The sequence below is a fragment of the Bacillus rossius genome, chromosome 10 (assembly GCF_032445375.1).
Source record: "Bacillus rossius redtenbacheri isolate Brsri chromosome 10, Brsri_v3, whole genome shotgun sequence".
Lineage (NCBI taxonomy): Eukaryota > Metazoa > Arthropoda > Insecta > Phasmatodea > Bacillidae > Bacillus > Bacillus rossius.
Window position 1 is genome coordinate 55240317 of NC_086337.1, and position 15908 is coordinate 55256224.

Genomic DNA, 15908 nt, shown 5'->3' on the forward strand with positions numbered 1-15908 from the left:
GTGGAATCGGAACCAAACCTGGAATCGAAGCATTTTTGGAATCTGAATCGGGAAAATATGGAATCGACCAATCTCTATTTATAATTTTTATTTTATGTATCAAATTATAAAATATAAAGAAAACTTTAAATGTCCAAATTTGGGACAGTGAAAGAATGTTAAACTGAAGCAGAATTTTTTTTTTTTCCTGAAGAAATTGATTTATTGAAAACCTAGTCGTTGCTTTAAATTCCAAGAATTCTTTCCTGCTGTTTCTGAAAATGTTGGTAGTTTTCCACCCTTGTGCTACATCTCGGTGGAGCTGGCCCGGAGCCAACCGCTCGGGGAGCTAGGGGGTGAAACCCCTGGGTGGAGGGGAGGCGGGCAGAATGGGAAGAAAGATAATTACAATTAAATTTCTTGAAAATTATTTTATTAATTTGCTAGTACCTAGAGGTGATTTACCTTTCGTGTTCTACCAAGTGAACAAGTGAAGCAAAGTCTAAATTAATTGCTAAATGAGGTATTATATTTTAACACAAAACCCAAGAGTGAATTTAGTTACTTTTCTCATGCTAGGTTTTACAAAATTTTGCAAAAGTTAATTAAATTAAAATATTGTCTTTTTTGCTGTTTTCACATGCGAAAATTAACGTGAATTACTATAGCATTTTTATGCAATGTTTTGAAAATCATGTGAGTAGTTTTAAGTAACTTGTATTTTTTTTTATTGCATTCACTTAATGTAATTAAATTAATGATGAATGAAATGTTATGAATGCTGTTCGTTTGTTTCACCTTTCTGTGATCCAGAGGGTCTGTGGTTAAAACAAAAGACATGTGCCCATCATCTTTGCTAATTAATGTGGCTTAATTGAAAGAAAGCATAATTCACATTATTTGAACATACAAAATACATACTGAGTAATAATTAAAGATTTTATTTATTTAAATTTTTGTTTTGTCAGTGTTATACACACATTTAATATATTATGGAGCATTCCGTAGTTTTAGTCTATTGAAATTTGCTTGTGTGTATTGTAGTTATTAACAGCATAAAAAAAATCATGAATTGTACTGTATTATTTCCAGGAGATGTGTTGCTGTAGTTAATCACATTTTATGACAATGAAACACACATTTGAATTGGTGTTCAAATATTCCTGAAAGGGTATTGACTTTATAAAGTACTTTTTAACATTTTAGAAAATAGTTCCATTTTAGCAGGTTTTTAAAATAAATCTTAATTAAATGAATTCAAAAGTACAAAAATGTTTGACCGATGTATGACTAACGTTTTGTCATTGAGCTGAATGCCGTAAATGAATACCCAAAACATACAAGACCAGCTAGTGACAGTGACGGAACAAAAAATGTTTTTTAATTTGTATAGAAAATCCAGCAGTAGCAGTGGTATATTTAGGGGTGTTGCTGGATGGATGGATATATATTCATATATATATTCGGGTGGTATGGAATAACTTAGTGTAAGTACGTTATTTGGTGTGGTATGTATATATATACACATACATATATACACCACACCAAATAACGTACTTACACTAAGTTCTTCCATACCACCCGAATATATATATGAATATATATCCATCCATCCAGCAACACCCCTAAAAATACCACCGTATATATGTGTATATGTATATATACATACATGCATACCACACCACACAAAATAACATACTTACAGTAAGTTCTTCCATACCACCCAAACTCTTTGATCATATTTGAACTCAGGTGGACTTCAATGTGACTATAAGCATGATGTCTGAATCCACATGTAGTCCACTTTTGCAACATCTAAAAAAAATCAGTACCGCACATAAACTGTCTCGTTAAAAGCTTGGAACTTGATCGCTTTTCAAATATTATTGTTCAAGTCTTTTTAAAAAAATATACATTTTGGAAAATCAAATGGTAAACATGTAATAAGTGCCCGAAAATAGTAATATCCCGTGTTCGTAAAGTATATTGTGTGATCTGAGACCTAGAATACAAAGTTGACAATGTATCGTCAGTGCACACATGTTCTTGCTGACATTATTTTGTTCTTCACAGAATTGGGCAGTGCTTTTGGCTTGCACTTTTTCTTCAGGAAGTAGGTCAAAAAATTATTTGTAGTTTAGTTATTGCAATTTAAAATTATTATTTTTTATGTATAGTGAAACCTCTATTTAACAAATCTCAAGGGACCAAAATTTGTTGTGTTTGTTGTAAAGGGGTTTGTTAAATGGAGGTTTCGCACAATATATTTCTAGTCATCATAAAGCTTCACATAAATGGCTAGAACTGTCTTTCTGACTGTTTACTACGATATGAGGAATTAAACATGAAAAAGCACATTGAATACACTTGTTTAATGGCCAACCATTTGATGCTTGGAAATTATCAATTCCCATCCCCAGTGCTTCCTGGCGTGCCAGTTATTGTAAAATTGGCCTTAAGACGTTGATGTTAGATGCCCTAGCCTCCATTGGCCAGTCAAAAAGTATCTTGTCCAAATCATCATTTTTACATACTTTCACAAGTTTTCGAATTGTTCCTAGCGTTGTTTTCGATCTATTCCCTGTTGGATAATATGGTCGAAAGTGTAGACACCGGGATGTCGAAACGTTTAGCTATATCACTTTTTTTTCCACCTTCATCAACTGAATTTAAAATTTCTAATTTTATTTTAACGTCAATCTGTCGCCGCTTTTTAGGATTAGAATTCATTTTACAGTAGTACCGTGTTGATTTCCGTAACTACGTGTGGAAATAAATAAACAACAGTGAAAACAAAAAAAACGGAAATTGTACTCCCCCATAGATAAAAATATTTGCGTGTGCGCATCTTTAACCATAGAAACGTAAAATATACTAGTTCGTCTTGCCAGATCGATGGTACGAGAGGTTTCCGCCACTAACGCTAAATGTACCCGCCATTTTGAACAAAGTGTGGTATGTATACACGACGTGTTATCCATGATGCTTTGTTTATTTATTGTCTTCCGCGATGGTGCATATTATTTTACGGTTATACACACGTATTTTTAAAGCAGTGAATGCAAAAAAATTAGTGGATGGCTTGTAGGAGATGTTTATTTTTGTGTGTTTTTCAAAAGCGGCAGTTCGTTGTAAAGGGAATTTCACTATTTCGGAACAAATAAAATTCGGTATTTAGAGGTTAAAACAGCATTGATCTTCTGGCAGTTCGGCGGGACCAAAATTTTATTTCGTTGCATGGTTTTTTTCGTTAAATAGAATATTCGTTAATGGACGTTTTACTTTACAAGTAAAAATATTTAATTTTTTTTATCTTATTCCCAGTTTTAGAAAACAATCAATTCTTCGTTGCGGTCCGTAAGATTTTTATAAATATGTGACGACGTGAAAAACCATATTTTGAATGTCATAATGTTAGAGAATTTTTGTGAATTAATAGACTCAATTAAGTAGCCTTCAAAGTTTTGAAACCACGAACTATTAGTTGATATTTGGTGAAAAAAATGTTCGTAATGAATGCAAATATCTTAAATTATGCAGTACGTGAATTTAAAAAAAAACTCTTAAAAACAAATTACAGTTGTTTGCAATTCATGGATATAGTCTGGAACGCAATACAAATAATAATGGAATTTAGTAAGTATCTTCTGACATTCATGGGTTTGTGTGCAACGGGCCGTACAATGACAAGTTCTCCATGAATCAATCTTAAATCAGACAATTTATAAATTGGTGAACATAAGTATATATTGCATTCCACCAGTTTGAATGGCTTGTTGCATCAGCTGTCACAGCCACGCAAGGTGAGGACACATGCATCCACAGCAATGGACATAGCTGACAGCTGTCAGATATTACTACACATGGCCATGTACATCTTGTATAAAAGAGGACAGGGTGAGTGGTACAAAACAAGCCGGTGTCCCCTGGCATCTAGTGCAGCGGCATGCGGCGGAACCAGAAGCGGGCGCGGAAGTCGTCCGAGCACGTGAGGAACGCCGGGGCGTTGGGCGAGTGGGCGATCAGCCGCACCGGTCCGTTGTGCCCTGCAGAAACAACACATTCGACCACGTGCGAGCTACTGTGACTGCCAGTGCAATAGGAGCTTATTTTTACCACTCGTTTCCATACTGAAGCTCATGTGGTATATATCTTTCTTAACCTTTGCCTCCTTCATGGAACTACATGTTGACCGTTCCTGTTGTTGCACTCGGCAAGACGGCGGCCGTCGACATGAGGTGTGACAACTGCAAGCCCTATATCCTTTGAGAGAGCCAACCGAGAGCAGTCATGCCAACATTCGGGCAGTACGTTGAACACACCAACATGATCCTGCACAGTTTGTTAGTTCATGTGTTCCTGCACCTCAATATCACTATGAAATTATCACAAATGAAACCAGTTTACATTGAGATAAGATGTTTGTTTCTCCCAAGAAAAAAGAGAAATGCCAACACAAGCAACTCGTACCACCAAATCAAAATGTGGATGCAGAATCACGGTCCAGAGGGCCTGGGATGACTCCAGGCAAATGCTGGTACGTGCCTCACTCGACTGTAGTATGGTCTGTTTTATCAAGAAGTGCTGGTAGACTCGGCATTCAGAGACTATGCCGCGAGGTTGTTAACCGGCGCCGTGCCAACGCGGGGGCCGGGCGACTCACCCAGGGACAACAGCTGCTTGCGCGACGCGTTGCGCGAGTTCCAGGCGCACAGCGACGTGGTCGCCTCATCCGGGAACAGCACGTAGTCCTCGGTGTGGTTGAACACTGCCTGTGCCTTGTGATCCTGCTTGCCTGCCACACACAACATTGCCCGACTCACAGCAAGGCCACGCTCCGAGTCTCCGTGGCCGGCGGGGCATACGTGTTGTAACATTTCAAACACATGTCTCAGTAAATAATCTTAAGTAGGAAACAACTACACTGCATTGCATATTAACTTATACAGCTATTGGATCTAAAGAAGAAAACAAATGTGAGCTGAAGAAACAAGGCATTCCTGACGCTCAGAGTCGGGTCGAACCAGGGCCTTGTGGGTTCATTCCGCGGTCGTGCAAGCAAGTTACAGAGAGAAAAACTGGAAGACGTCAGAGCTGCCAATGAAGGCAAGCATTCCCTTTCATTCAATACACCAAGTGAAGTCCAACTGAATCCATGCCGGATCATGAAAGACTCCACTCATCAGAACTCTGAATGACTGTTAAATGAGCATTTGCATAAACCGACTTGATTATAAAGAAACCACTCTATGTACGTATGTACACAGCAGAGAACTGATTAATAAAAGTTTTAGTGTTACTGATCATAGTCTTAATGGTAAGAGTGTAGTCACACGAAAGATAAAATAATTTTTCTGTTTACATATATGTACTATCATATCTAGTCTAAAGAGAGAAGAGTAAGATGTGATTTATAATAACTAGGTATGTAGGATGTGTGGATGCAACCATTTTAACTAAGTGCGTTGATCCATACATGTCTTTGTCTTTCAAACGTACACATCCCCACAAACGTCACTAGACATTCTGGATACAGCCACTCAGCCTTGGGTTCTTGCCAGTAGAGTAATTTACAAGTTCTTCATTTGTAAATGAACTCACTGTTTGCACCTAATGACATCAGATTACACCTATAATTTAATAAACTGGCTAGAAAATAGAATACACAGAAAATAGGGACCATTTTTTAAACACTGGAAATAGTGAGAGGTGTTCAATTGATCAGTCCATGGTTAGGCACGTTCTGCAATTGAACGGCTTGCGTTCAGATTTTTTCAAGACAGATTTTGATTGTTGACCTAAGCCCTCAAGTTGTAGTACTGCGCTGTTGGTGTTTCTAGCTTGCTCAAAGTTTATCGTTACTGTTGGTTTTCATTTCAGTACAGTGTTTTACAGCTACTTACATTCACAAATAATTTTTTGAAGGAGAGCTCTGAGTCACGGACGCACGTGATATCACAAGTTTTTTTTTTTAAACAGTAATGCTCAACAATTTTTTTATATCTACAGTAAAATCTTTTTGTTGCAACCCCATTTATTGCGACCACCTCTCTATTACAACTCAATTTCGAGGAACCGTGAAAAAATTGCCGAAAATCCGAAGAAAATCGGACAGAAAATAAGTTTCTCTAAAAATAGATACCACTTCCTGTCGACCGCTGTCAGCACTTGACAACCCACATTCCACATCCCTTTGCCGGCAGGGTGCAGATAAAGGTTTTCGTGGCAAACTGTTTACGTTTAGCTTTTTGCGCCCTTGCTCACCCTCTCCCCATACCGTGCGCTGCGGCCGATCTCGGATGCTGTTTGTACTTGTTAACAAAAACGTTATCTGCTATATTTTAACAAGAGTAAAAATATATTAAAACTGTCAGACAATAGATAAAAGCTTTATGTGTCCGCAAAACAGGGCACAACACTGGCCCGCCAGTTGTTTTAATTCAAAACGTGGCTAAAGAACTTGCATGGATCAAGCTGAAAACATCCGGCAATACGTGTAGGTTATAACAAGGAATCTTGTTATGAATTGAGATGTTATGTTTTTCGAGTAGATATACACAGCGACCAACTGGATGCACGCCCGCCTCGACTTGTTTTAACTGCCGCAGCGATGTTTATTTTGACAGCTCAAGCAATTATCTTTTCCCGTGGGTTGACAGAAAAAGGTCGCTTAACCCAGCATAAAAAAAAAAAACTACGCCACTTATTCCCCACGCAGGAAACACACTGGCTGCCGTCTGTCTCCCCCTTCCGTTCTTCTAACACTTCACGTCTCGTCTCTCGCGCGAGCAATAACGAAACAACCACGCATGGGCCGTTTAAAGCTTTGTTTGGTGACAGCAGCTTGGTTTTATTCGGTATATTCCTTTTCATAGGACCCTTGCTATTAAAATACACTTATATTTAAGTTTGAAAGCTTGTAAATTCCTTGCCAGAGATGACTGAACTCGAACTTGGTGTGAAAAGTGACATATTTTGACATACTTTTTTTTGGGTGTTTTTGGGGGGAGAAAGGGGTCCGAAAATATTTACAATGTACTTACCCCTCCCTCACCGGTTTAGTACCTCTTTCATAATAGCCCAATTTTACGGGAGAAGGGAGGGTGAAATGAGCATTTTCTCACTGAAGGTTTTTTAAAGGAGAGCGAGTTGGGGTGTTATAAACCATCGACTAGATGGTTTGTGTGTCTGGGAGGGATGAGCTAGCCTTGAAGAATGTTAACGAGGGGAGGGAGGGGTGAGCTGATGCATTTGAAGCCGCTGCCGCCAGCCAGCCGGGCGAGCTTAGTGTGCACCCGATCGCGTTGCAGAACCTACCGCTGCCATATTTTTAAAGGAAACGTCCCATTATTTTTTTGTTATTCTTACATGAACATTATTGGAAGTATTACAGCCGACACAAAAATACGCTGTGTGTTAAAATGAACATATTTTAATGATCTTTCGTTTCTTTTTTTTTTTTAATTTTTTTTTCTGATTTTCACATTTTGGCCAATTTTTTGACGGTTCCCGAGAATGTAGTCGTAAAATCACTGTTACGTTAAATCCAGGGTTCGTGACATCGGGGTTCTAGTGTATTTAACTACGGCAAGGAGAAAACGTACATGTAAACTAACCAGTAAAAATAAACTGTCTTTTGACATATTTTCTTCAGAGGTGGCCTGTAGGGCGAGGGACTTGTCATGAAGGTCGAAGTGGGTTTAAAGCAAGCCGTCTAGCATTGTGAGTGACAGCATCCTGCCATTGTACGGCTGGTTTCTTAGCGAGTAGCGGTTTGTAAGGTGGTGGGAAGGGGGAGGGGGGGGCGAAATAAACTGAAAATTTCGGAATACATATATTACGACCCCCCCTCTATTACAACCCTATTCCTGGGAACAGTGAGGGGTTGTTTCAGAGAGGTTTGACTGTATAGTGCAGCTTATTACAACAATTTTAAATACCATTCTACTAAATGTTGATTTGGTGTTCTCATTAAAACTATTGATGTTCTATAACCTGGAAAAGTTCCTAATCCAGCTCTAAGGTCCTTCACCTAGACAGGAACGTCGCTACAGAGGCGGACTCACCAGTGGTGCCGGCGCCGGTGTACGCGATCAGACAGCGGCTTGTCGACAGCTCCCACAGCTTCACCAGCGAGTCCTTGCCGGACGACAGCAGGTACTGCAACACCACATCTCGTACCGAGCGTACTCACATTCAGGACGTGAGCAGCACTAGACCGCTCCACCGCTCTCTGCCAACCACTGGCTTCATCTCCAACAGGCCTACAGCACACGACTGAGTGAGGTGTGTGACGATGATGTTACGTCTACATAACTTGTTAAACATTAGACGCGTTTCAGAGGACATGGCTTTCAATCCTGGTTGGATCATTTACATTTACATTAAACAAAAAGCACTCTTAAGCTAAGCCAAGCAGATAATACCTGCCCTTGTGTCGTGCATCAGTCTAACCACCTCCTTCGTTTTGCAATGGTACAAAGTTTGTAAGCTTTTTGTTCAAACTGTGGTGTTCTAAAGAAATACGGCCTTAAGCTATGTCTGCTGCCTGTTGAGGGGCTAAACGCAATAAAGGAGGGAAAGGGGGTGTGTTTGAGTGTGTCGCTTTGCAGCAGTGATTATGATTCTCTCCCCCTCTCTTATCAGTTTTAAATGTCCATGAACTGGCATCACACACAATCATCACATATCTATCTCAACAGGTTTTGATTTTTGTGACGCAACTGAATTCAAACATTGTTTTTGCATGTGATTTCCTACGCTTTCTACTGCAATTATTTCATTCATGACAAAACAACTGTACGAGCATGCTGGTTTTTATTGCAGGAAACTGACAAAAAAATTGAAAAGGAAACGTGCAGGGGAGGGTAAAAAAAAAATTTTTACAATAAATGGTAAGGAAAACGTGGGCATAAAAAATGTCTGTACTAATTTGGTTAGGAGAGAGTTGGGGCAGGGGAAGGGGCTATAAAGAATGAGGGGGGAGAGGAGAAGTACCGAGGGTGTTTCTTAGGAGGCAATAAACTGACACCTGGTACATTAAGACTTCACTTGTGTTCTACTAGAGCCAGATATATGGTGCGAACCATATTCAAGTGCAACCCTTACTGTGAAAATGTTAAGATTTTTATGCCCAAAATTATAGATTGAACCCACGTGCAGAGGCGACTCTTCTGCGGGCTAGCACGGTGCGCACCTTGCCATTCCTGGTGAAGCAGACGGAGCACACCTCCGCCCCATCGTGTGCCTTCAGGAAGGTGTTGACGCAGCGGTTCGACACTCCGTCCCACACCTTGATGCTGCCGTCCACGCTGCTGGAGGCGCACAGCTTCCCGTCCACGCTATACCTGCACACACACACACACACGTGCACGCCACCGCACGGACCTGAACGAGCCCTGGGGCAGCCCGCACCGGCTTCCCCCGGCCTCACAGCGGCTCCACTCTCACAACCAGGGCGGCTCAGAGAAACTACAGGGTCCCTCCACATTACACAGTACAGTTTTTCAAATCCCAACTTTCTAAACATATTTAAAGTTCTAACGTTATCATGGCCATAAATGCAAATGTGAACTGCATGTATTGCATAATTTGTCCATTAGCAATAAATGTACAATTTCGCACTACTAACAGGGTAAACTCGAGCATTAACAAGTCTTGACACTCATCCAGACCCTCCAGGTGCCCGGGCTACGATGATTCTCCACCCCCCTCCCCCCGCCACAGGGACAGACCATCTCAAAGTCTCTGCTATCAATGTTCCAACCATTCCAGCCCTCCGTCTCATCCAACACTGCACTCTGTTTCTGCTCTGCTCCACTATCCGCTTAGTAAAGTTCCAGCAATTGTCTGTAACATCACAAGTTTCAAACACTACAATCATTTCTCGTTTGGGATACCCACAATCAATCTTTCACTTAATAACACTTCGAAACTGCCTAAAAATTTCTAGTGCAAGTTAGATGTCAAACTATTTTTTTTTTTCCTTCAGGGAATGCTCTTCAAGTGAATGTTAGTTTAAATGTTTTGTCGACACCTGATTGACGGGTAAACTAATTTTTTGCCCCCTCTGCCCACCAAAAGCTGAATTCTTATAAAAGTTGCTTCCGAGTGAAAGCCTTAGTCTCCAGGCATTCTGGGCTTGCCACTCTGCTGGGTTTTATGCAAGTTTTAGGAAAGTCTTACTGCGCAGAACTAATAATGTAATAATATTCAGTCCATCGAAAAAAAAAAAAAACTCATAAATTATATTGCTATACAATGAAATAATTGTGTATCATTAAAATAGTTCCTCAAAAATTTAAAATATTACACGAAAATTTCTAACAGAAAACAAATAGAGTTATAGGTTTACTTAACACATAGTGAAATTTTCTGAAAACAAATGTAACTTCTTTTCACACCTGTGCAGATGGAATTTTTTAAAAAAAATCCACAACTCAGTTTGAGAGCCGACCGCAAGACGAGCTGCAGGGTGAGGAGCGACTCACTTGAGCGAGGTAACGCCGCCCGTGTGCTGGTGACTCGGCACGCTGCACACGTAGCACTGCGCCGTGTTCACGTCGTACAGCCGCACCACCGGGTGGTTCGTGCCCACCACCAGGTAGTCCCCCGTCGGGTGGAAGGACATGCAGCGGATCTGGTCGGCGTCCTGTGGCACGTCGCAGCACGTCACGTCACGGGGCGGCCCGCGGGACTAGGGACTACTTTCGCTCCGCAGCAAACAAACAACTTCCGCAAAAACAACATTACGTCACAGATTATTCACTACAGTGCCGGAGAGAATTATGAAGAGTTAGAAAGAAAGAATCGGCAAAGGAAAGATGCAATCTGAGGATTTTAGGAGAAAATAAGGTGGGTGCAACAGCAACAAACGGCATGGAGTGAGCAGGTGAGAAAACTTTAAAAAAAAGTAAAGTTATGATCATGACAAGAAACAAAACTGGAGAAAGGCGTGCATTCAATTAGATGGTGTTGAGTTGAAAAAGGTGGAAAAACAAGCAGGGAAATTAAGGAGATGCATTCTGCAGGTGTGTATTGTCACCTCGTCACAGCACTGGCGACCCTAGACTTTGCAGAACCTTGATATTTTGTAGAAGGGCCCTACTGAATGGAATAGTCCCCGGACAAAAAAAATTTACACAATATTTGAAACCATGTTTTAAAGCCAATCTGGAACTTAAATTTTACTTTTATGGTTATTAATTTTCTTTTATTATGCAACTTATTTAGTTTATACATTTTTTTACTGGGTCAGAAATTTCCCGTGGTGCGTTTATGCGAAAGTTGGTACAAACTGTGAGGCTCGACCGAGAATGGACTAGGAGCTTTGAGGCTGTGATGTTACATTCGGAAAGCAGACACGCACCGTGATGGTGCGGAAGGCCTTCTTCACAGAGGTCTTGCTGTAGTCGAACAGCTTGATGGAGAAGTCGCGGCTGCCGGACACCAGGATGGGCTCGCGGGGGTGGAACTCCAGGCACGTCACCTCCTCCAGGTGGTCGTACAGCGTGCGTATCACCGGGTGTCCCTGGGTGTCTCCGACGGGCTCGCCCCCGTCCGGAGCCGACTTGGCCAGCATGCGGTCCACGTCCAGGATCTGCGCACCCGCACGACCACGGCACATTGCACCCGACCACAGACATTCAACATGACGGCGATCTTGATTACCAGCCGCTCACCAGAACTTTCAAACTGTACAACACAGGTTGTACAAAAAAGGTTGCCGAGGATAATCGTGTACATTAACCAAAAAAAACCTGTCTAGATGTCATTTTAAATAATTATTTATTAAATTATACGGTGAAAACATTAAATTACCATAAAAAATAAAATTTCTTCCAATCTTCGATTGTCTGAAACCACCACTGGCTCTGTGGTGAGAGAAGCAGATCAACATTCTCCAAATGTCAAAAGCAAAAGAGAGAAAACTGCTCCAAGCACAATCAACACTTCCACTATCTGGTGGATGCACTCTCTGAACTCACACGCCGCTTGCCTGAACGAGACCGCAGGAGCAAAGGGCAACCGGCCACCTTACCTTGATGGAGGCGTCCACGCTACCCGTCGCGATGAGCTGGCCGTCACAGCTGAAGGCGCCCGCACGGCAGTTGCCCTTGTGGGACGTGACGTACGCAGTTTCGTACAGCGCCGGCTCGGGGGCCATGGTGTCCACGTCCGTCTCGTACTCCAGGTCTGCCACAACACCCCCCAGGCGTCACTACTGCACAACTCGAGACAAAGGTTTTGCCAAAGGTGAAGGAGCTCAAGAGAGGTGGGAGAAGCAACAAGCTTCCAGAATACAAGCCTGTGATCACGGTCAGGCATCCTGAATATGAGACTAGCAATCGCTGTCATCTATCCTGAAAACAAGATCTGTAACCACTCTTAGGCATCCCGACTACATGACCTGTGATCACCGTCAGTCATTCTGACTACGAGATCTGTGATCATTGTCAGGAGTCCTGACTGTGATCACTGAGGTATCCTGACTACAAGAACTTAGGGCACTGCATTTTTCTTACATATTTTGTAATTAAAAATATTTTTTTTTTATTGATTGTAATAGTTTATACCTACAAAAATTCTATTTGTACTTTTTTCCAATCACTGTTACAATTTGTGCTTAGCTTATGTCATTCTGGTTTTCAATTGCTTTAATTTGGAAGCATAAGACACTTTGTCCACTTTTGGACAAAATTCACTTTTAACCATAAACTTGACCACAGTTTAAAGTTCTTTGTATTGTTATACAACATGAAGATCTACTATATGTCAAAAATTCACATATCTTGGGGAGAAAATAGTTGAATATATGAGTGAGGCACTATTTAAAATTCTTTAAACTTTTCTCTTAAAAAATACAGTTTTCGTGTCATACTGCCTCAGAGGTGCAGATTGATAATCTTTGTTTAGAATAGATGACTGCTACTCTGCTGATAATTTTGACTTTAAGGTGATCCCACAAAGAGTTACACGACAACACTGCAGACACATTACCTATACGACACAAACATACAGTCTATCCCGCTAGTTTACACAGCTACACAATACTTCCCTCTTTAGATTCAGTCCAGTTGTGTTTACTTTGAGAAGGAATTAACGGCATATTTACATTTTCTTTAAATCTTGGAGCTCCACTAATAAGTGGATAATCAAAGGGGCAAGTGGATGAAGGTGTTACGTTACAAAACTATTGTTTTGAGAAAAAAGGCTCCGAAAGTGATTTGTTTGCTACTTGCTTGTGTGTACATAGCACCTTTATCAACTCGTAACTGTGTTATTTATGAAGTTAGAGGGAAGGTGTCTTTACCATTACATAGAATGCATCATAACACCTTCATCCCTTGACTTTGTGCAATTTTTCAAATAAATGTGACATAACACCTTCATCCACTTACAATTATTGTCCTCATGATTGTTACTCGAAAATGCAATAAAACAAAGACACAGGACTACGGCTATACCATAGGACTAGTTTTCATGTTGAAGATAAGAGAGAGGAAGAGTGTGTGTGTGTGTGTGTGTGTGTGTGGGGCGCACCGAGGCCGGGCCCCAGCAGGCTGTCGAGGGCGGGCGGCGCGCTGGCCTTGCTCTGCCGGTCGGGCTCGTGCTGCAGTCCCACCAGCACCAGGTGCAGCAGGCGGTCCGAGGGGGGGCAGGGCGGGTCCGCCTGCACCACCGCCGCCAGCCCCACCGCCAGGCTCTGGTGCCCGTCGTAGAACAGTTGGCTGCAACACCCGCACCTCGCCAGCTACACCGTCTTGTCCGCGTCGCGAGATACTGACAACTGCATGCAACGTAATTCACAGACTGAGAATCAAGTTGGTGTTTGTAGTATTTAGCAGTTTGACTAAAAAAAAAAAAAATAAAAAAAAATAAAAAAAAAAAAATTATTCTGAAATTAAGTAATGTATTTTGTAGCTGCCGAAATTAGTAATCACCCAGCCACCCGGCCAAATTATTTTTTTGACTAGCAGAAGCAGGAGATTGGTTATAAATGAGGGGTGGTGTCTCCAGAGAAAGATATGGGGTAGGAGGAGCGAGTGCAGCAGATAGTGGTGAGAAAGGAGTAAAATAAGCCCTGACGCTACACTCGCAACGATCCGGGCATAATGGTAAAGGCATCTTGTTCATCAGGCTGGTGTTGTGGTGTGGGACCACACGTGATGACGGAGGTATGTGAGTTGGATGAGTGCGTAAGAGGGTAGGAAGATTTGAGACAGGGAAGTGGGGATGGAGACACTGACAGTTACAGATGTAAGGTAAGCGCTCTGCAAGGTAACAAGGCAGATTGGCTGGCAGTGCCGTTCAGGGTGTTCAGAACGATGGGGCTGAGCGGATAAAAAATGTCTAGGCTGCAGAGTGAGGTTTATCAGGGATGAGGAGGCCATGCGTAGAAACATCAAAGGGTTTGGACAGAAAGAAGCAGACATTCTTTCTAGGTGCCGTCAGTCTAAGAGAGAGAATGGAATGGGTTTAAAGGTAAGGTATGGGTAGAAGAGAAGAATGAGGTGGAGGAGATAAAGCTGATCTGAAATTGGCACTACTGACCAAGAGAGTATTCACATATACAGAAAAAACCTGTTAAAAATTAATAATTTTTTGTCTTTTTTTTAAGAACTGAGCATTGCAAATTAGAATAATGCTTTAATTTGTGAAAACAGTTGATTAAGTAAGGTTAGCTACTTTAAAAATAGGTACAGTAAAATAATTTTTAATGTTGCTTAATTGCTTACTGTAAGATACTGCAAAATAGTGTAAATGTTTGGATAGGTTAGATTACCAAAATTCTGGCCAATCACGTGACATCATTATCCAATAAAAAAACAGATACTCGTACGTAAACAAGAAACAATGGTGCACGCACGCCACAGGAATGCGCTGGTTTTGTGCTGAAATTTAAAAATTCGATACCTCCTAAAGTATTTGGAATTTTTAATCTCCGCCGATTTTAATGAAAAGAGGAAGTTGAAGAGCATAAAATAAAGGTATTTTCGGATTTTTAACATTTTTTTTCGGAAATACCGCCCAAGTAAATATTTACCGATCTTAACCTAGCTAACCGTTAAAAAAGAAAACAGGTAAACCTAGTTAAAATATTGTAGTTTCCGTTTACAAAGTAGTTAGAAATAATTAAAACTAAAAAAAAAAAATACTTTTTTCGCTAACTTTTCTTACAAAAAAGCCCCTTCCGTTTAAATATACCTTATACTTACCGTCTGCGTGCATGTTTTTATTTCCGGTGTTCTCAATTATTACAAACAACTTGAGTAATAAAATACTAACCTTATCATTAAGCGGTATAAGAAGTCGCGGCCTTTAATAATGTTTTTTGCATCAGGATTTTCAGTCATATTTATAAACAATAAATGCAAACTTTTAAAATGAACTAATATTAAAGATCAACGAGTCGTTATTTTAAAAGCCCCACGAAACTTTGTTTATTGTTTACAAAGCGAAAGGAACAATGGACAAACATTTCAGGCCTTCGGTAGTTAACGATTAACAAAATAATTCTCTACAATAATATAGAAAACAGTTCAACTAAATCCCCTAAAAGTTTTTCTTTTTTAATTTTTATATTTTAAAAAGTAACAAAGTGAAAATGGAGATTTTTACATTTATTAAATAAAAAAACAATCAAATGAATATAATTACACAGGCACGCTCGCGCGCACACGCATGCACGCGAGCACACACAGCCCCACACACACGCACGCACACACAGCCACATTCATAAACATATATATAAAACTTTCACTAAAGTTAGATTGACTCGAATGAATTGATATGTTACATTCGCGATTGGGCTTTCACTTGGGGATAATAATTCCACCCCATTAATATATATATATATATATATATATATATATATATATATATATATATATATAATCCAATGCCGGAAACTCCACTAAAGGAAATGC

General features: G+C 40.5%; 1 protein-coding gene across 1 annotated transcript; it reads right to left on the reverse strand.

Annotated features, from left to right (window-relative positions):
- Window positions 1-1943: 1943 nt before the first annotated feature.
- On the reverse strand, window positions 1944-15450 carry LOC134536195 (cleavage stimulation factor subunit 1). The gene is made up of 9 exons (XM_063375845.1): window positions 15268-15450; window positions 13522-13709; window positions 12020-12174; window positions 11348-11578; window positions 10470-10630; window positions 9176-9326; window positions 8046-8139; window positions 4643-4774; window positions 1944-4025 (listed from the first exon to the last, which is right to left on the reverse strand). Exons 1-9 carry the CDS (start codon window positions 15333-15335, stop codon window positions 3913-3915), a joined length of 1293 nt encoding a protein of 430 aa, XP_063231915.1. The 5' UTR covers window positions 15336-15450; the 3' UTR covers window positions 1944-3912.
- Window positions 15451-15908: the final 458 nt, after the last annotated feature.